Genomic DNA, 22,423 nt, shown 5'->3' on the forward strand with positions numbered 1-22,423 from the left:
TTTAACATCAGTGGCCTAGTGAATCCAGAACCCCAAAACCCCAGTAGGAGAGACTGTCAGATACAAAGTCCCTATGCTGAAGGTAACAGAAGATGTGTGCAAAGGCCACATAGAAGTAAAAATGTACAGAAAATTTTCGTTATACGCTGTTTTATACAACCTTCAAGATATCAAGCTGAGCTAGCCAAATAGACAAGTTAAACTACTAGTATATAGTAGCCATTTGAAAACTAAAAGTGTCTGCCATTGGCAGAATAAAATTTCCATGGATGTCCAATAGGATCTCAACAAAGCAATGAGACCAGAAGACCAAAGGGAACAGGCTATTGGGACTGGGAGAATAAACAATTAATAAGCAACTTAAAGAAACCAAATATAGTGGATAGACCTAGCTTCATTTATATAGATGACGAGAATTCCATAAATCATCACATCACATTAATTAGAAGCTTTTCTCATCAAAATGGGGTTGGCTTTTGGGCACTGCTCAGGGTTGAACAAGCTTTACTGAAGAACTAAGGTTGTATGATTAACTGTCAAAATAACATCAACCCACTACAAATGGAGGTGAAATTCATACAGAGTGTTATGAGCAAGAGAAACGGTCATGAGCCTCGAAAACCAATTGTCGCATGGATAATCTACTTTCAAAATTCTGAACTTTAAGCTTAGGCAACAAAGGGACAAAACTTCGGGATAACCATATAGTGACAAAATATTGAGATTAAGCTGAATTGCCAGATCAGATATAATAACAACATTAACAAACGTGTCCTATAAAACATCACCAAAATAGCAAGAGATCTTGGACAACATTAAGAAGACATGTTGCCTTGAAGAAGAATAAAATCATTAATTGGTGAAACTTCAGATAGAAATACCCTAGTCAAGCACATCCTAGTGATACTGAAACATGTGTACAAGCATAATGGCATAATACAGGACCATTTATAACCCACCTCTCCTCGATCAGCTTTGGAAGTACATGATCCGTGTAATACTTGATAGAAGCCCATGCTTTCACCTTGAAATTAACGACATTACTCATATTGTGATCAAATCTTTCCATAATGAACTCAGGCACCTTGCTGACCACTCTCACGTCATTTTTCAGAGTAGTGATGAAGTGGTCCTCGTCATATATATCCTTAAATTTGCTGCAGCATAAACACCAACGTATAACATATCAATTGTAAATTATTGGAAGTAATGAGCTAAATGTCTTTCAGTTTCCCTATGATTCTTATTGGAAGCATAATGACATCAACAGTTCAGTAACATTAAAAGGTATTATACTTGTTACTAAAAGACATGAAAATACACCAAAAGAGTTTCTTCATTTGCACCAAGGTCAATCTTCTGAAATAATAAATAAGAAGCACCATGACCCACAACGAAGCACCAGCACCCAAGAAAAAAACAAAGGAGGGAGAATTGATAATTGGTACTGGCAGTGGCATGAATGTCCATCATTTGCATTACCTGTGTACTTCTATCATGAAGCTATACCCGTACCCGACATGTGCCCGTACCCAAGCTTCATGGACACTCCCTGGATATATGCATACATTTACCCGACGTGTACTCAATTATATGACATATGTTCTAATTTAAAATACTTGTTATACACTCCTTGGATGTATATCCTACAGTGCATGTCCATTTCTTGAAGCTCATTAGACATGGCTCCGGTTGTTTCACCCTATATCCAAGTTAAAAGCTATGATTTAAAGGGTGGTTCACTGGTTTGAGTGTCTTGTTATAAATGAGCAATTTCTAATTTATAATAATCAAACATAATAAAAGAAACTTAACAATATGATAGGAATTTAAATTCAAATAGCACATGAATTGAAAATTAATAATGATCTCATGTAAATTACTAATTTCGACATGTGTGTGGCGGCTTGAGCCATATCCCCGTACCGGCTTGAGCCTATCCCCATACCCTATACTTCACTAATTTGTCATGTCCCATACCCGTATCCGCACCGGTACCATACCCATTTTCATGCAACTTAGTGGACCATCATCATGTTTAAAGGGAAAAACATTTATTAACGTTCATTTACTGATTTAGAGGTGGCAGTCCAAAATATCAACATGGTTCATATAAACTCACTCTCAACTAAATGTCATACAGTACTGGGAATAAAGGAATTATCTTGCAGCAACAGTAGAGTTGATTTAAAGCTAGAGGAAAATGCATATACTAGAAAAGTTCAGTGTTAGGGACTCAACGACAAGCTGCTTATTCATCAGAATCTAAATAACACCTTACACACAAAACATTTTTTGCATATATAATTCATGATGCCAACAAAAAAAAAAAAGGATCAAGGCCGTTTCGTTACTGTTGTTGTTGATAATATATATTTGTTGCATATATGAGTCTACATGTTAGCATAAATGTCATACCAAGTAAAAAAATGTTGACATGTTGATATGTCCTTTACAAGAAAGAAACTAAAAGCTAAGATACTTCACATAAAGAGAAAAAAAACACTAGTATAAATTCTAGAACACATCCTTCTAATTGTTTCCAGTATAATCAGCATTCCCCAGCAGACAAACTTAGATATTCTAGTAGAGTCAATATACATAATGGTATTATTGAGGGTCTAATAACAAGTATATCTGCCAAGTAGAAGCACCTGTTAACCAGCAAAATGCTTCTTCCACTGTCATCAAAGACACGAGAGGAAACTGATTTATTATGACATTAGTTTCAACCTATTAGTTTAATTGGTAAAAAATACCAAACCGATAAAGTAGTCTAGTATCAAATCAGTGGTGGACCAAGTTGATTCCATAACTTTCCTTGTGACTCCCCTTCCCTTTACCCTCTGTCTAAGGTAATGAAAAGTACCCATTCCCAATTGAAATTATGGAATAAATAATTTTCAGCACTTGATAAAATTAGAGATGCTTTATGCTAGTAATGCATGCTCTACGCCAAGGGGATGCCAGTGAAAGCCATGTTTGCGTCAAAAGTTGATTTTGTTATGGAATTCATTATATCTTCGGTCGATTACAATAAATTCAAAAAAAGAGATAGCCTTTTTATAAGACTCCTTTTACACAACAAAATGAAAAATTACAACTCTTGAGAAACAAACGCAGGATCGTTGTTTGGATCGCTGCTTGCGTGGGATCTTTGCCTGTGCCGGGAGCGCTTTGACTCGTGGACCACCAAATCACAGATTCTGATTGAATCGTGAGGGGTTTAATGATTCTTCCTTCGTTTATCGAAGTGAGAATTTGAAACGATATCTTATCAAAGTAAGATAGTCGTTCTTCTTGAAATCAAGTCAAAGCTCAATTTCAAGGGATTGCCGGAAGCTCAAGAACTCTGCTCTGAAGTACTCAAAATGATCAGCCTCTCTCAAAAATGGTCTTCGGGGGGTATTTATAGCCCCTATGAACAATTGGCGGAAAACAGGCTCGCGAGACAGCATTTGCTGTCTCGGCTGTCGAGACGCGAGACAGTGTTTGCTGTCTCGGCCCGGGAGACAGTAAACGTTGTCTCGGAAACAGTAACCGTCAGACAGTTTTCGTTTTAACTGTCTTCCCACGTTTCAAACTCCGTTATTTTGGCAGTTATCCACGTGATTCTCGCCCACGACGTTTCCCACGTTCTTGAACAGTTAGTGGCCACGTGTAGAGCAGTTACAAAAACGGTTTTGACCATCTGAGAGCTGTCTCACGTGCGAGACAGTAAATTCTATCTCGCACGGCGAGACAGCAAAGACTGTCTCGCGTGGGCGAGACAGCAAAGACTGTCTCGCGTGGGCGAGACAGAAGTCAAAGCTCAATTTCAAGGATTGGCCGTAAGATCAGCACCTCTGCTCTCTCTCTGCTCTGGATTGCTCTGGATTGCTCTGAAGTACTCACAATCATCAGCCCCCTGAAAAAATGGCCTTAGGAGGGTATTTATAACCTCCAAGAACAGTTGGTAGAAAACAGGTTCGCGAGACAGTGTTTGCTGTCTCGCTGGGCGAGACAGTGTTTGCTGTCTCGACCCGCGAGACAGTAAATACTGTCTCGCAAACAGTAACCGCAGGCAGTTTTCATTTTAACTGCCTTTCCACGTTTCAAACTCCGTTATTTTGGCAGTTATCCACGTGATTCTCGCCCACGACGTTTCCCACGTTCTTGAACAGTTAGTGGCCACGTGTAGAGCAGTTACAAAAACGGTTTTGACCATCTGAGAGCTGTCTCACGTGCGAGACGCTAGGCAGTTTTCATTTTAACTGCCTTTCCACGTTTCAAACTCCGTTATTTTGGCAGTTATCCACGTGATTCTCGCCCACGACGTTTCCCACGTTCTTGAACAGTTAGTGGCCACGTGTTGGCGGTTATGCAAAGTAGTTTTGACCCTCTGAGAGCTATCTCACGTGCGAGACAGTAAATTCTGTCTCGCACGGCGAGACAGTAAAGACTGTCTCGCGCGGCGAGACAGTCAAGTCTGTCTCGCACGGCGAGACAGTCAAGACTTGTGTTTTTTCTGCCTTTTTGGATGATTTCCTCTTGAGCTGTATTTGGATATCTTTCAGCATTTTTTGACGCCTACAGATACCCCCTCCAAAGTATTCCAGACTCAATCTTTTATAGAGGAGTTCTGGGATGCTTTGGATAAGATAGGTCTTACTTATGATCCTTTCCATGCTTGGTTGGGTAGATCGTATAGAAGAACCTGTAGATGGCTTCAACACTTGATCTCTTTGTCTCTCAGTCTATTCAGTGCTTTGTAGAATAGTTAAGATCCTTTCGGCATGGCGTTCATCGCTTGACTGTCGTCGAGATCTTGAATTGAAGCTAAAATTTGTAATTGTGAATTCAGCTTTTGCCATCAAATTGATACCGCATTGTTAATCACTGTATCAGTCTTCATAGGAACACAGTTTATACTCATATATTTTTTGGAGTTCTCGGGAAATAGTTTAACCTCGTATACCCGTTGGGAGATAGCCAAGTTATTCTTAAGAATATTTTGAGTGATATTCTCCAGAAACTTCCTGTTGATGGTAGGGAAACAGTTTAGACTCGTGTACCTATTGGAGTAATATGATCTCTTTTTTGTTGGTAGAGATGAACCCAAAATTGGAGAGGAAGAATTTTATATTCTATCTCCTGGTCTCTTGTTTGTTGGTAGAGATAAACCCAAAATCGGAGAGGAAGAATTTTATATTCTATGTTGGTAGAGATAAACCCAAAATCGGAGAGGAAGAATTTTATATTCTATCTCCTGGTCTCTTGTTTGTTGGTAGAGATAAACCCGAAATCGGAGAGGAAGAATTTTATATTCTATCTCCTGGTCTCTTGTTTGTTGGTAGAGATAAACCCGAAATCGAAGAGGAAGAATTTTATATTCTATCTCCTGGTCTCTTGTTTATTGGTAGAGATAAACCCGAAATCTGAGAGGAAGAATTTTATATTCTATCTCCTGGTGCAAAGAAAACTCGAAGTGGGGTCTCCACTTAGAGACTCTGGTTTGGTTTGAATAATCCTAACTGTCATAAGGTTTGATTATTCAGTTCAAAAGTGGACCTTTCGTTCGCGAAATAAATCGAAAGGAAATTTGGTTGTGGTCCTAACTGTAGTAAGGTTTGACCAAGTGGGAGTTCTGAGACGATCCTAACTGTTTAAAGGTTTGATCGTTCAATTTGTGGACCTTTCGTTCATGGAAGGAATCGAAAGGGGATTTTGGTTTTGGTCCTAACTATTTAAAGGTTTGACCAAATGGACAGTGAGACGATCCTAACTGTTTAAAGGTTTGATCGTTCAATTTGTGGACCTTTCGTTCATGGAAGGAATCGAGAGGGGATTTTGGCTTTGGTCCTAACTGTTTAAAGGTTTGACCAAATGGACAGTGAGACGATCCTAACTGTTTAAAGGTTTGACCAAAGAAGGGTTTGAGAGGGAAGATTGATCCAACGAAGTGATCGAATCTCATCTCCGCAAAAGAATATTCGTAAATCACCGTGGGGATGTAGTGTTTAACACTTTGTTTGTAATGATCGGGTTATTCCTAAGAAAATTTCATATAGCATTCTTTCGGGAACTTCCGTTACATGAACCATCCACCCCCAGCTTTTTCTTGCGAAACTGAGTTTATCATTATGTTTAGCTATATGATCGGGTTATCCTTAAAAGTACCATGCATGACATTCTCTAGGAACTTCCCGTGAAAGAAAGGAAATAGTTTAGACTCATATATAAAAGTACCATGCATGACATTCTCTAGGAACTTCCCGTGAAAGAAAGGAAATAGTTTAGACTCATATATCTGTTGGAGTATTAAGGAGGAGTTTATACTCGTATACTTTTCGGAGTGAGATGGAGAAGCAGTTTATACTCGTATAATCATCGGAGTCAGGGAAAACAGTTTATACTCGTGTACCCAATGGAGTAAGGGAAAACAGTTTATACTCATGTATCCGATGGAGTATGGGAAAACAGTTTATACTCTTTTTGAGTCCAAAGCAAATATTGGTGGGATGAAGAATCCTTCTGTGGTATGCACAGTAGTTTGGATCTGTAATCATCTTAGCACCCTCCTGATCTTTAATAGGCGGTAGCTCGATTTTGTCATTGACGAGGAGGTATTCTAATATGGCTGGAGCTTCATCGTCTTCGAAAGAATACTCCTTTTGGAACCTCGGATCGAGAGTTGCGTTCACAGGAATTATGGATATCGTTGGTTGACCTCTCTCAACTTTCTTTCTTTTAAAAAAGTGTTCAGCTTGTTCACCACGTAGTTTTAACTCTTTCCAAGTGGTGGATGGTACGACCCCCAGAGCTTCCAGGACATCGATGGAGAGGTTATTGTGGCATGTTTGCAGGATGAACTCCTCTGTAATAGGATCTCTGCAATTCATTGCTTTGCCACGGAAGCGCTTGACAAAATCGTCGACTGACTCTCCGTCTTTTTGCTTCTCATCCAAAAGGGTTCCGATTGACACTTCGGTGTCATCATCGAAGAAATTACTGAGGAACAAACTTTCCATGTCATCCCAGCAATTGACGCTCCCTGGCTTGAGCCGTCGGTACCAATCGAAGGCGGGCCCACGAAGGGTGCCAACGAATGACCGAACCATTAAAGCCTCGTTTCCAGAAATCATGCCTAAATGAGACTTGAAATAAATCAAGTGTTGAATAGGCGAGCTCTTCCCCTCAAACGGTGTGAAGTTAATCAGATTGAACTTCGCCGGGTACGGTATTGAATCCCATTCCCTTGGATAGGGACATGGAATACCCGTCTTCCTAACTTCTTGAGCCGTCATCAAAGCTTTGATTTTGTTTTTAAGCTCTTTCATTTTCCCTTTATCGTCTATGTCTTCATTCGAAGGACGTTGAGGAGAATGAGTTAGACCACCCCCTGCAAAAGGTGCCATCGAACCACCCCCAATATCGTTATTGGGAGGATCCGTTAAACCACCCCCAGCGTTATTGTCATTGGGAGGTGTATCAGCCATAATGACTTCATCCACCTCTGGATCACTGTCCTCTACAACATTCCGAGTGTGGTGGCTGGATTCAAATCGCTGATTGGACTCAGGAGGTTGAGGCTGTTGAGTTAACAGTTCTCTCATTTGTTGGATAGCCAACTTCATTTCTGTCTTCACTTCAGCTCTAATTTCTTCACGTTGTTTGGCTAGAGCTTCCTGAAGTATTTGAGTGAACTGATCAGCAGTGATTGTGAATACTTCTCTGATTTGTCCTGTGCTAGACATTGTATCATCAGAAGCGATTGCAGAATAAGTGTCCGAGAATTCATCCTCCGAGGACATTCCTTCTTGCATTCTCTTGTAGTCTCTGCGTCTGATAGCTCCTAATTGGAGTCGAGACATCCTTTGAGCAATTCTTGGATTGACTTTTCCTTTCGGAATTTCGGTGGTTCTTTGGTCACCGTTTCCTTCTCCCTTTCTCGTCTTTGTTGTGAGAGAGCACGGGCAAGAGCAGCGTTTGCACGATGTTTTTGTATGCGTTCTTTGAGGGTCGAACGAGTCCTTTTGACAATAATCCATTCCTCCGTTGTGAGTTTGACAGAGATATGAGTGATTGGTTGTTGAGACAACTGAACCACTCGATGTCTCCTCGACTCTAAGTCCACATGATAACGAACCCCGTCGGTTTGTTTCAATGCCTTAGCCAATTGACGAGAGCGACGTTAGCGTCGTCTCTGACGAGTTCTTTTCGTCAGTGCCAGCGGGCTTTGATTTAATGACTCCTTAATTGAAGAAGAGTCATTATAAGCAGAGAGGTTGCGAGTGGAATCCTCAGCAACAATCAAGCGAGAGTCTTCATCTGTAGCGTTCGACGGAGTCGAAAACTTGCAAACATTCTTAGAAGATAAAATCTTCCTGCATTTGTGAGGCGAGGAAGACTTTGAGGATGAGGATGACAAATACTCCTCAAACTTCGCTTGGTCGAATTCGTACTCGACCGTTGATTCAACCGGGATCTTGATGATTGGTTGCGACACGACGGTCTCGGCAGCGAGACCGTTGCCTCCCACTGTGGTCGCCAGCTTGTTTGCGTCAAAAGTTGGTTTTGTCATGGAATTCATTATATCTTCAGTCGATTACAATAAATTCAAAAAGAGATAGCCTTTTTATAAGACTTCTTTTACACAACAAAATAAAAATTACAACTCTTGGGAAACAAACGCAGGATCGTTGTTTGGATCACTGCTTGCGTGGGATCTTTGCCTGTGCCGGGGGTGCGTTAGCCCGTGGACCACCAAATCACAGATTCTGATCGAATCGTGAGGGATTTATGATTCTGACTTTGTTTATCGAAGTGAGAACTTGAAACGATATCTTATCAAGGTAAGATAGTCGTTCTTCTTGAAATCAAGTCAAAGCCTGAATATCAAGGAGTTACAGAAGCTCGAGTACTCTGCCCTCTCTGCTCTGAAATCAGCCTGTGGATGCTCTCTGATCAGCCTCCTCCATAAAAATGGCCTTCGGGGGATATTTATAACCTCCAAGAACAGTTGGCGAAAACAAGGCTCGCGAGACAGCATTTGCTGTCTCGGCTGTCGAGACAGTGTTTGCTGTCTCGGCGGGCGAGACAGTGTTTGCTGTCTCGGCGGGCGAGACAGTGTTTGCTCGGCGGGCGAGACAGTGTTTGTTGTCTGGGCCCGCGAGACAGTAAACGCTGTCTCGGAAAAAGTAACCGTCAGGCAGTTTTCGTTTTAACGGCCTTCCCACGTTTCAAACTCCGTTATTTTGGCAGTTATCCACGTGATTCTCGCCCACGACGTTTCCCACGTTCTTGAACAGTTAGTGGCCACGTGTAGAGCAGTTACAAAAACGGTTTTGACCATCTGAGAGCTGTCTCACGTGCGAGACAGTAAATTCTGTCTCGCACGGCGAGACAATAAAGACTGTCTCGCATGGCGAGACAGTAAAGACTGTCTCGCGTGCGAGACAGTCTATACTTGTGTTCTTTTTTTGACATTTTGGATGACTTCCTTTTGAGCTGTGTTTGGATATCTCTCAGCATTTTTTGACGCCTACAAGCCACAATTAAACTTTTGAAGAGTTACCAGGATGCATTAGCAGCTGTTCTCAGATCTGTTGTAAAAGATTAAAAAGAGAATGTCACTGGGAAATTTTTTGATGTCAGTCCTTTCTTGTTACTGACTCCAGAGATTAAGCATTTGCCCTTTAATTACTTCCAGCATGTAACATAGTTAAATCACAATCCACACGTAAAGCAAGGGTGATGGCCTCTTGCTTTGCCTTTTTTTTAATTTTATAGATTGTTCGGAAACCACATTTCATTTATATTGAATTACCCCTCCACGATCTTGTAAGAATCCAAAATCAGTTGGTTAGAAGCTAAAGATACCCATTTCGAACTAATATCTACTTCCTAACTGTCATCTGCTGGATTAGATTATTGAAAGACTTATATCCATATCCAGGATGACAATTTTGTTCAAATAAACAAATAAATAAGGCATTCTCTTATGTCTTATTTTCTTTCTTGAGATGCTTTTTAGTTTCTTTTGTAGAAACATACATCTGATTTCTTTAAAAATAACTATATAAAACTAGTAGAACCAAACAATTATTTATCTCTGAGTTCTATTATGTGTTGTGAACCACGGTTCTACTGTTGGATGCTGGCTGGGTACATGGCAGCAAAGGAATAACATAATGGATGGTGGATGTCGGGCTGCATATATAGACATATTAAGTTAACAGCAGGCACCATGATGGATGAAAGATATGTATTAAATGAGAAATTTAACATAATGAGTATACTGACTGCATCTGTCTAATAAAATTGTAAATGTAATCATGTTAAAAGAGGGCATCGTTATGCCATACAACCAAGCAAAGAATGCAATGGATCGAGCCCAAATGCATTATAACTTATAAGAATAAACATAAAGGATAACTAAATAAAAAATGAACCATCACAATACCATCATTATTACTTCCAGAAATAAGAAATATCATGAGAGGAGATGCATGTCACACAATATGTCGACCTGACTGAAAATGATAGAAACTGTATCCATCATGTCCTAGCATCGTATGCTCAAAAATGACATGTTGGCAAGAATGTCGGAACACATCCTTATGTATTAAACAGTGGCATGCAATGACGTGTGCATGTCTGTAAACACATACATAGTTTTATTACAGGCACAAATGAGAAAAGATTCTGCCTATCTACGAACTAGCAGCATAAAAAATTTATATACAGGAAGCAGATGTAGTCGCTCAAGGGATCATAAACCAAAAAGCTGCATAATATGAGTGCAACAAACTCATATGACCAAATTACTAAAACAGTTTCAAGTTATGAGTAGATGCAAACCTAGGATCTTTCCAGATGCTGTGGTAGTGGAAATTTGGGATCACAAGTGTTGCATTTAAATAGCCTGCTATGGCCACTGCATTGCATATCTGTAGAAACAAACAAAATGAAAATAAGTAAAATAAGCCATATAAGACATCTTAAGTATCTGCTATCTCCAAATAGCATACAGCAATATTGTCCGAATAATGGAAAGGGAAATACCGATGTCCTCTGTTGGTTCAAGCCACCATTAGCCTCAACAAATATGTAACCATTTGAATCAGGCAAACCTAGAGATTAATATAAAGAGTTCTTAAAGTTAATTAACTGAAAAATTCATATAAGGTATAAGACGGTGCAGATGTAGCTTTCAGGAGGAAAAAAGATAAATCAAAATAAAAAATTACTGAGATATAGAAAGGTATACCATTCTTCATAGACACGTTTATGCATGGCTTCCACCCACCACTTCTGTAAGCATGTCTCCATACAGTTGCTAACTACAAGAAACAGAAGCTTGAGTCGTGACGAAAACAACATGAGAAACGAAAATGATAGAGAACAAAGTGCTTAAAAGGGATCGTCGTGCTAATTATAACATTAGCAATACTGTAAGCATATAAGTTTATTAGTGTGCATGCACATGGTGTTTGCATGTATGTAATAATTTGCACCAAATAAGGCTTCAAAATAGCATCTTCATAGCCAATCTAGGGGCAAATACTTACGTAACATACATAAGGTCCGTCAAGGTGATGGACATCAAGAATGATGCCTGCATAACTTGTAAGTAAAAAAATGCAAGATTCATGCTTTTAAAAACCTTCTACACCTATAAATGCTAAAATCGAGGAAGGCGGTTCATGTATTTCTTTCTTTGTACTGAGTATTTGAATATCACATAATCTATTTGTATCCTTCTATTTCTGGAGTCAGCATGTGTGTATAGACAACCTAAATGTTAAGGAGAGTTCACATAGTTTGTTGCAGTTCCTGAAAAGACGTTTTCTACCGGGCAACTAGCATTATAGGTTTATTACAGTCTGTATCTTTGTGTGCATGCGTGTGAGTGTGCGTACGTGTGTGTGTGTTCTTCTCAATTTTCTATTATATGTATCAAGGTCCGCATGATTCATATATATTGCTTCAACTTGAGAGGGGTTATTAGAGTAGCGAATACATTAAGGAACTTAAGAGTATTCTGTTTAGTCTATATTAAAAAATTATGTAATTGTAACTACTTGTTCCTTTGAATATAAAACATGACCTCACCTTTCTAGGGTTAATTCATTTTCCCTATGTAATAGTATACAATGTGGGATTCAAATAATTGTAAATCACAACAATATCTGGTGTAATTGTTCTTGCAAAGTGCCCTAGAAGCATAAATTTGGGACATTACTATCACCGAAAATAGCTTCTTGACTGTTGGCATTACTACTAGATAGTACACTGTCAAGCTAATCATCAAGGACCGTGGCCTCTAAAACTAGAGCAGTTTCTTCCATTAAGAATGCAGATCTTTAATCATATTCAACCCTTCATTTCCAAGGATATTTTTAAATAAGCAGAGATAATATAAGGTAGAATAGCCCAGTACAACACATCCTAGTTCATAGAAATGTGCTCCTTTCAAAGAAAAAAATTTGTTTCCAAGGACATTCTTGACTCATCAAATCTTCCAAGAAATATCAATTTCGTCGCTGGACACCATAACAACCCTGCCATAATCCTTTGAGACGACCCCCATTGTAATTTAGATAATCGATATCTAATCAAAACTTCTGGATGAATAGGTTCTCGGTATAATGGGAAGAGAGCATCCTATTTGTAGGCTCCAAATAATTAGAAATGGTAATAATGTACACCATGATGCATTAAGTTCACACCACATAATCAATTCATCTATCCGAAGCAGTGTAAGTTGACAGAGAGAGCCAACAAAAGGGAGGTGATATAAGGACCATTTTCATTTATGAAAAATAAAAAGGAAACTATCTTTGATAAAGTTCAACCTAGTTAAAGATCCAGTATGGCGTCCAAGCCCAAGTACAAGCAAGAAAGAAAGAGAGAAAAGTCTTGAATTCGACATTAATTTGATTTCTACTTGTGCCTAAGCACTTAACCCTAGCATCAGCAAGCTTCTACTCCAATTATAGAAATTATTTTACGCTTAGGTTTTCATTCGACCAACTAAAATCCGCTGCATTACACTCGATGCCCTACAAAATTGACCAAATTCAAAACAGCTACATTGCCCCCAAATTCAAAGTTATGAAACTCAAGAAAACTCCAGATCCATCAAAACCCTAAGAATCAACCAAAATTACTCAGGAAAAGGAACAAATCACTAACCCCATCCGTCGAATTGTCAGCATCCATATCTTTCCTCAACCGCTGATAAAGCTGCGGACTCCTGTAAACCGAACCAATCGTCGGCCTCGAGATTATCGCCGGCACGCTGTCGAGCGATACGGTCCCCATATACAACAACATCCCCGATACGTAAATGAGAGGCGCGAACAAGAAGATCGCTTGCCTTCTCAAGAGAAGCGACAGCATCATCCACGCCATACGATGGATGAAGCTTCTAGAGCTTTGGAACTCTCCCGGCGCGCGCGTCCTTCCCGATCTCCGAGATGCCTCGGGGACCGCCGCGGCGAGGCTGGAGGCGACGGCGTTCCGCCGCTCTCCGCCGGAGGCGGCGGCCGGAGGAGCCGATGTCTGCTGAGGCGGTTGAGTAGGCGTGGTGCTGCATAATTTCGATCGATCGAGAGGCGGATCGATCGATTTGAGTGAAGATTATGTGAGGGTATTTCGTGAACAAGAAAAAAAAAACGTATTTTCGTTTTTTGTGTATACGTCTGTGCTTTGGGGTTGGAGCGGAGAGGGACCGCCCGGTGACGGGACCGCGGGGGTCTGGTGCGGAGCACGTGATGGGGGTGAGAAAGTGGGTGCTTTTTGGTGCGGTTTGGAGCGGGCGAGGTTTATGGGTGTCTTGGCTCGGACTTGACTTCTGACCGCTGAAGAGCGTATCTAGTTAATGATGTTATTAGCAGTTAATCTTGCCGGTAATTCTAGTTAGTTCTAGTTAATGTATTGTAATTCTGTGCTCAAGAGAAAATGAAAAGCTGTGGAATTACTTAAACTGAACTACAGTCAAGTTTGATTTTGCAAAAAGCTCGCATTAATTCTTTAAGATAGGGTTCTCATACGGCCGAACATGATTTATTATATTGGACTATTTTGCCTATATCTTCTACATTACCTTCTGGTCATTCTAAATTTCACTAAAATACATTATGTTTCTCTAACCTCAGTTGAATTTTGGAGCAGTTATATGCTATGGGTTTGTTTAAAATTAGCATTTTAGTACCCTTGGTTATGTAAAAATGAAAATTTTTATCTAAAAGTTCTCCTATAATATTCATATACTAATTTTATAACTTTCTAATTGAATTTGCTGAACTCGCTATTAAATCTATCCAAATTTTATTTTTCAAATATAATTAAAATATGTTTAAATTAAAATTTGGGTATGATTAACATTAAATTTAACAAATATTAATAGCTAGAAAGCTATAAAATTAATATGAATGTTATATGGAAACTCTGGTGTGAAAATTTTGATGTTTGGATGATAGTTGGTGCTAGATTTCTAATTTTAAACAATTATATTTGAAAATATAGTTTTGTCGTCTACGTAAGTCTACAAAAAATATAGTTATAATTATAGTTATAATTATAATTATAATCATCAAAAAGATAAGCATACAAAAAATATAGTTATAATTATAATCATCAAAAAGATTATGCGATGCGTTTTCTTGTTATACAGGCAGAGGAATGTTATTGGCTTACATTAGTTTTGTCGTCTACGTAAGTCTAATGCTGATGATTAGGATTGTAACAAATAAAAATGTAGGTCATGTGACCAGGTCAAATTATTTTGTTGCCATCTTTGTATATATATATCTGTTTTGGATAATTATCAGCCCAAAACTTTGGTTTTACTCTTGTTAACAAGATGTCTGCTACTTCACACCTCTTTTGGTTCAGCACTCCCTGACTTTTGCAAATTATTTATAAACCTTGGCTCAAATGCCAAAAGTGGTAGTTGAGATCCACAGCAAGTTTCTTCAGTCATCCAACAATAGACTTTTTTTTCCTCGGGAAACAAAAAACAATAGAAAACGTTGGTACGAACCATATTACAAGGCAAAAATATTAAAATTAGAAATATAACCCTATATCTACTCCTATGTACTTATAGGAGGATCTAAAGATTCACCGTTCATACTGCAGTAAATGATACAGCGGATTACTCAGTAAATGATACAGCGGATTACTTTAACGTTGTCACTGTAGCATTCTGAAAATTATTGTAGCGTTTACTAAAAAATGTTCCTGCGTCTAACAAAGAATTACTGTAACAGAAATAAAAAAAAGGCCGTGTTTTGCATGCGTTGCACACTAGTTTCACTCGGAAAAGGAAGATCTAAGTATACAATGCATCCATCGTGACAGTGACTCTCGGTGTTCGACTTGAACAAAGGCTCCACGAGCAAGAAAAGTCTACAACAATCACATGCACTAAATATGTTTAAACAACCTATTACCTCTGCACATTTTTTCAAGCTGCATGACACCAATAATAAGAGAAGTATAGTTTCATTTGGACATCAAGGGTTGAGTATAGAAAAAGATTAAGTTGATAAAATGAAAAGGAGTATATTACATTGAGTGTACCTGCAAGTTATCATAAAAAGTAAACAAAATATAGGAGTCAAAGATGCTGAGAAGATAAACCCAAAATTGATATCAAGATGAAATGACTTCATTTAGAGGATCATATATTGCCTTGTACAGTACGGCATAATATTGTATAAAGGAATGTGGGTTTCAGCACATGAATGCATGAGGTGCAGGAATTAATCAAATTTATGAGGTACATGAAGACAAGTTATGAACACTGCAAGGGTATATAAAGAGCTTTACAGGCAATTATTGTTCTCTTCTCATAAACAAATCCTTCTGTGCTTAAAAAAAACAAAGGAAAAAGCTGTGGGATGCTGTACTTGCAAGCAAACTAAGCTGTTGCCTTTTCAAGAGTGTGGCCATGTGAGCTCCTGCTTGAGAGAGGTGGCCATGATTTTCTTGAAGAGGCCGCAACCAAAATTCATCTTGTCAGCAAGATTGCCAACTAGATTAAGATAATTGTAAGGCTGTAAGCTGAATTTTTCCTCTAATATCCCTACCTTACTAATTTGAAATAAGGATAGCCATTTCTGTCTCCTAAAATTTGTATTCAGTACTTTGACTCCGTGATTCCGGAGCTTAGTTATCGCTTCATTATCTGTGCTCATCAGTGAATGCGAGTAATGTCAATGTGTTGCATAGAGATCTCAGGTTTTCAATATGTTATATAAAATATGTTATATAAAAGGCACCTGCTCCATTATAGGTGTTGAACAAGCATCCGTTACATGTATAAATAACAAAAATATAGTTAAAAAAAACTCAAATCTGCAGTCTGATAGAACTTTAAATCATGAAATAGTAGCCCCAAATCACTTGAAATAAAATGCCCCCGCAGAATCACAAAATTCTCTCATCTATTGAATCAGTGCATTGCCTTTTCTAGACTGGTCATTGTTCAAAAAATCCAATATTGTTACAACGTAAACGAGCACAAAAAAAAAACCCCTCTAATTTCCTTCTAATCTTCATAAATTACCTTTATGAAAAATGGAGGAATCTGCTTGTACAAACTCTCACTATCTTGATTCCCTGGCTCCTGTATATGCCTTCTGCTGATTCTTAAAGTAAAATAATGTTAGAGACTTCTCTCTAAGTGTAGATTTTCCAGATGCCGAGGCCATAGCCCAAGCGAATGAGAAGAAGCTCAAACAGCATGTGAATGATGCTAGTTAGCCGCACTTTTGAACCAGGTATCTCACACCAGTTCACAGATACCTCCATCATCGGGATATTTAGATGTTTGCATAAATAGACTATCTCAACATCAAAACACCACCTGCATTAAGGAAAAAAAAAAGCATATCAAGGTAAGTGATAAAACTGGTACAATCGCTTGCATAAACCATATAGAATAAGACGAAAGTACAAGAAATGACAAATTAATCAGAAATACATTCTTGAAAAAAAGCTGCTCAGGTTTTATAAACATAAAACCATATCAGTTAAAATCAATTCCTCAAGAAAAAAAAACAGTTTTTAGTATCTGTTGTAAGGTAATTCCAATATCAAACAAGCAAAAAACAGCAAAGCTAGAAGAATGATGCACAATGATTACTAGGAAGCGCGTAAGCTGAATTGAAGAATGCAAAAAAATAGAAATTGATTTCCTACTAGCAAACATGACGAAGTGTGCCACTTTATTCTTACTGGAAAGAACATTATGCAACTAAACGAAGATAGAAGTTCAGCTTGGAGAATTGAATTTAAAATTCCTTTCAGCTAACAGAAATAGAAGTAGACTTCAATGTTTTTCATATATAGTCTGTTCCTAAACGTGGAGCAGTATGAAGGACTCGCAAGGAAAAATATAATTGTTTTTATCTGAAAAGGCTTACAACTAAGAATGTTAGCCTAGATTTTTCTGTAATTTGTAAGCATCAAAATAATGCTGATAACAAACTGTAGATTGTCCAAGTTCTGCAATTTGCCAATACCACAGAGAGAAAATGCCTACACTTAATTAGCGAAAGAGAGGTTTCTAGTGAAGATCAAAACACACACCTCTTCAATCTGATGTTTGTAAAAAGCTTCCTGGCAGCGGCTCTTGTAAACATCTTAAAGCCGCACTACAAAAGTTGTAGCAAGTAAGAGACAGTACAAATACAGAAAACAATTTCCTACCTTGTATACAGTAATTCATAACAGAAAGCAAGAACTGACATCAGCATTATCAAATGGCAATTGACGTAGTGAAGCAGATTAGTATACCTGAGTATCACGAATTCCTGAACCAGCTGTCAGTAGAACTACAAGATGGAAGCCCTTCATAAGAAAATTCCGGTACCACTTCCTCTATAACAATACAAAAATGCCTACTAAGCTAAGCTGGATAGTGCAGAAAACAAAGAAACTGTGAATGGAAGAACCAAAAAGTCAAAAATAAAACCGTTGCAAGAGCCTGCTTCTCAAGATGAGCACGAGAACCAAACACCGCAACTTCAATATCAGACAGCTTATGACTTGAGTCATCTGGTGAAATAGCATGTGAATTACGTTCCTTCTTCTTCTTCTCTGCTAATGCAAGTATCTGATGGTAAAGAGGGAAAGTAATCAAATTGCTATAGTGGTTGAAGGAAAAAAAAAATACAAGAGTTGATATTCTAGGCAGATGTAAACTTCAGTTAGCTTAAAATTAGGACCATTAAGACTTAGTTTGTAAAATAAGAGGTCGGATTATAAAAGGTCTCAGGTCTAAGACTGGGTTACAACTTATCGAAAAAAAAACAAAAAAAAGGAGGAAGAAGAAGGCGCATTGCTGATAAGTCTGAATTTTAAAACATCGATTACTCAGACAGACCTGTGTTTCAAGCTTTTCGAGGGCATTGCTGATAAGTCTGAATTTTAAAACATCGATTACTCAGACAGACCTGTGTTTCAAGCTTTTCGAGGTCAGTCACCTTAGTTGCCCCATCAGCATCGAGCATCAAAAGGAGTTCACCACGTGAATGAAGCATTCCCTGTTTAACAATGCTTTCGCAAAATTAAGAAGCATTGGTCAATCAGTGCTGAAAATAAATTCCATGTCCACCCAACTAGCAAAATCAGTAATATATAAACATTATCTACACATTTATAATAGCTCCCAAATAAATATACACTCAAGTACTCAACAGTCAACACCAATGTCAGTCTTCAGGAAAATATATATAGAAGGCTAGAAGACGTACTTTTCTTATCGCTTCTCCTTTTCCATGATTTCTTCCCAGCAGCATGACCCTTACATTATCAATCTTGTACTTCCGAACAAAGTTAAAAGCTACCTTTGATGTCCTATCCTTACTTCCATCATCAACTATCAACACCTGTATTAGAGACATAATACATATAATATATCAGAAGGTTTTCAGGAAACCTTGAAAGCAGTAATAATATTCTACACTGAACAAGGCAGTGTCGTAACTATGAAGTGTGACACTAAAAAGTATTAAACAATTACTCACATTTCACAAGTAACCAAGTAAAAACAAACTATTCATGGTTCTTCGAGTAACTGATAGCATGACTAAGCCTTGCACAAGTTCAGTGTGTATGCATTTCACTAACATACTTATGCATGTGATATTAGAGTTCAGATTAGTGAATAAATGTGTTCTGTGCATGTGATATTTGAGTATCTACAAGTGTTGCACAAAATCATACCTCGTAAGTAAATGTGTTATCGGCAGCTGAGCGTCGTTGGAGATACCTGCAAAGAATTGATTGTCAAAGGAACAGAAAATGTAAAATAGCCATTGCCTTACAGAAGTCAAAATGAACAAAAGGGGCTCCCACGGAAAAGTTAGCACAGTTTGCAACTGATAAAAGCACCTACGAAACTAGAAGGAATAAGGATAGAACACTAAAAACGAATAATTACCCATTTGTGAAAGTATTCATTTATGTTATTTTGCACAAAGAAGAGATTTGATCTTGAGCATTCTCTTGGCTAGAGGGTAATGTTTGTCTGGCTACTTGTTTCAATTGTTCTTTCTGTACTTGATCATATTCTCATAATAGCAGCATTAATGGTGTATTGTAGCCATTTCTTCAGTTTTATTGGCAGAAGCAGGTAGCTAACAGCTGAAATAGAGTGATTATAAGAAGTCTCGGAGAGGAAAGATCAAGTTGTCACAAGAACTTATCATATTAATGTCTAAGACTCAGAAAGACCGTGGTGTACTATATGCTGGCCTTCTTCTTTCCTTATTTTGCTTCCAGTATATTGGTAAGCATAAATTGAGCCTATCTAGTGATACACTTTTGAGGAAAGCAACCACTTAAGAATTTGATAACACAATTGACGACACTAACCAGATACACCAACTTTATGCTAATAATACTGAAAGAATTTCGGTTTATAAGCACTTAATAGTATGCGTAATCACAGTATCAGCAGAAAGCACTTTTGTTAACAGTCCCACCTGGTTAACCAACTGCATTGTGTGACCAGAATTTTTGCAGCCAAATTATGAAGCCATGGGTGAAAATGCTTTAAAAAAAGTTGCATATCAGTACAATAAAACAAGCATTTGCTAACTTACTCCATTGCCTCGTCAAGAGCTATGGGAAGCCTGTGCTCTTCATTATATGCAGGGACTATCAAAGATAAATACTTCTCCGCGGGATCAAAGATAGTTGGGCATGGAACCTGGAAAATTCTTGCAGAATAGCAACATAGTTAAACAGAAAGTTGAGATCTAACTTAACTGCATCAACTAACATGATTTCTTAATAAGGGACAGATGCTGGTCAAGAGTGTATGATATACACCTCAAAAACCAATATATTTTCATCAATTGGTTCTACGCTTTCTTTGTTGTAAAAGATTAACTTTCATTAGCATATAACCTCAGTCTTTCCAACTCAAAATTAATAGTAATGGTAAGTAACACAAACATGATGATACCTAAAAGTACTGGGATAGGAAGCATAGAATAACTCATTCATAAATATATAGCATGTGAATATTCAACAATCTAGCCAATATTAAAAGCTAATAGAGTTCAGGCGGAAAACATGACAGAGAAATGCAACTAAAAGCATCAGGGAACATAGAAGCACACATTGGTAGAAACTTCAGCCTAGTAACACAACGTCTGCACCAATAAGGTGCATCGCATTTTCCTTATGCCACAAAATCGACATGAAGCCTCTTTTCACCATCAAGAGGGGCAAACATGGACTTCCTACAGGTTCTTGACGCCCATTTCTCGAAACATCTCCACTCATAATGTTTTGGTCCACACCAGTCTTTGTATGAAACTACTTACACCATCCCAAATCCTACTCGTCTCTAAGTTTTCCAGGTTTACAGTTACACCAGATACATTAGAAATAAAAACACTGCATTGTCAATTGGAAAAATAACCTACACGATTTTGACCCGAAAAAACTCTAAATTCAACCGCGAGAACAAATTGATTCTCAGTCCGGCAGTCCCAAAGGTTCCCATTCAGTGACCCGTAAAAGAAATTTCTCTCTTTCGTTCTCAAATTCACACTTGCCGCTTAAAAAGCGATGACCCGAACTACCTTGTGTCACCTCGAGCACAAATAAGACCACAAGAATGGAACTTTTCAGCGGTCTTGTAATTTACCTTCTTCAAAGAGCTAGGATCCTCGAAGAACGCGTCAGACGCAGCGGACCTCTCAAGCCTGCAGTACGTAAAAACAGAAAAGATTGGAAATTTTGGGAAGTGAACTAGGGTTTTCCAATTAAAGCCGCTAGGGTTTGGCGATTACGAATGCTGGCATCCGATCTTTCTGACGAATTCGAGGAAGAAGGCGGCCGCGCCGAGCGCCAGAACCACCGCCTGCAAAAATTACAGGAATTAAGAGAATGTTGTTGGAATATTTTATTAGGGTTTATGAGGAATGAGGGGATGAGAGGGATACGAACGAGAGAGGAGATGAGAAGGGACAGGCCAAGAGAGAAGGGAAGGAGATGGTTGTGATCGGCGACGGTGGGGAGAAGAAGAGGACGCCATGGCAGCCAACTCATTTTCTTACTTTCTCTCTCCTCTCGTCTCCCTCTCTCTCTCTCTCTCTCTCTCTCTCTGTGTGTGTGTGCCTCTGGCCCCCCTCCCTCCTCCGCCGTTGGAGGAAAGCAATGCTGCATGGGTGAAAGCGCAGCGGTTACCTGTATTTCTTTACTTATTAGTCGATGATTAACAACAGCCCGTCTAGCTCAGTTGGTAGAGCGCAAGGCTCTTAACCTTGTGGTCGTGGGTTCGAGCCCCACGGTGGGCGTTCCATTTCCTTCCATTTTCCTAATTTCGAGGGCGACTTTTTTGTCAATACGTAGGCTAATCACTAGTCTGACATTGTCGATGTTTTATCAGCTCCATCCGTTTTGGGTGTATTATGTCGGTGCCTCTTTTGCTTAGTTTGCTATCCTACCATGTAGATTTTCGATTCAGGATATATGTCTATAGTGCAGATTCGCTGTCTGTACATTAGTAGTGCTGCGTGAGCCTAGCAATATTAGCCTTGATTGGTGCCGTGGAATAGAAACAAAAACTTGTTACGACTAGCTTATGTATTGACATTCATTAGACTTCAAAGCGATCTGACTTATGAGTCTCGCCAGAAAAGTGAACTACTTGTTCACTGAGGCAGTGGTCTGAATTTTTCAGCGTCTTGAGTATGTTAGAAAGATGTTAATGCCCTCTGTGATCATCAATGTTATTTACATTATTAAGAGAGTAAGACGAGCTTTGTTTATTTAATTCGTGCATTAAAAATCTACCAAGTGTGTCTCGACGGTAAACCATTGAACGTTCCGTGATGGACCAAGAGTTTATGGGCGACCCTATTGTCCTCTTTTATTAGATTCATGCTTATCATCGCTTACATGCTAA

The 22,423-nt window shown here is 38.7% G+C and overlaps 2 protein-coding genes and 1 non-coding gene across 3 annotated transcripts in view; 1 reads left to right on the forward strand and 2 right to left on the reverse strand.

Annotated features, from left to right (window-relative positions):
• The window catches only part of LOC109821943 (uncharacterized protein At1g04910-like), a 17,808-nt gene extending 3,705 nt beyond the window's left edge, over positions 1-14,103 (reverse strand). The window contains 7 exon segments of the mRNA XM_020388100.1: positions 960-1,157; positions 10,843-10,931; positions 11,047-11,114; positions 11,252-11,324; positions 13,180-13,458; positions 13,461-13,548; positions 14,093-14,103. Of these exon segments, the coding sequence (XP_020243689.1) occupies positions 960-1,157; positions 10,843-10,931; positions 11,047-11,114; positions 11,252-11,324; positions 13,180-13,458; positions 13,461-13,548; positions 14,093-14,103 (806 nt within the window).
• Positions 16,420-21,635, reverse strand: LOC109820423 (dolichyl-phosphate beta-glucosyltransferase-like). The gene is made up of 11 exons (XM_020386564.1): positions 21,463-21,635; positions 21,306-21,376; positions 21,161-21,218; positions 20,106-20,212; positions 19,225-19,270; positions 18,753-18,887; positions 18,453-18,542; positions 17,972-18,112; positions 17,794-17,877; positions 17,587-17,651; positions 16,420-16,861 (listed from the first exon to the last, which is right to left on the reverse strand). Exons 1-11 carry the CDS (start codon positions 21,562-21,564, stop codon positions 16,675-16,677), a joined length of 1,086 nt encoding a protein of 361 aa, XP_020242153.1. The 5' UTR covers positions 21,565-21,635; the 3' UTR covers positions 16,420-16,674.
• On the forward strand, positions 21,740-21,812 carry TRNAK-CUU. The gene has a single exon. It is a non-coding gene; the product is annotated as a tRNA-Lys (tRNA).

This window comes from Asparagus officinalis, chromosome 8 (assembly GCF_001876935.1).
Source record: "Asparagus officinalis chromosome 8, Aspof.V1, whole genome shotgun sequence".
Classification (NCBI taxonomy): Eukaryota; Viridiplantae; Streptophyta; class Magnoliopsida; order Asparagales; family Asparagaceae; genus Asparagus; species Asparagus officinalis.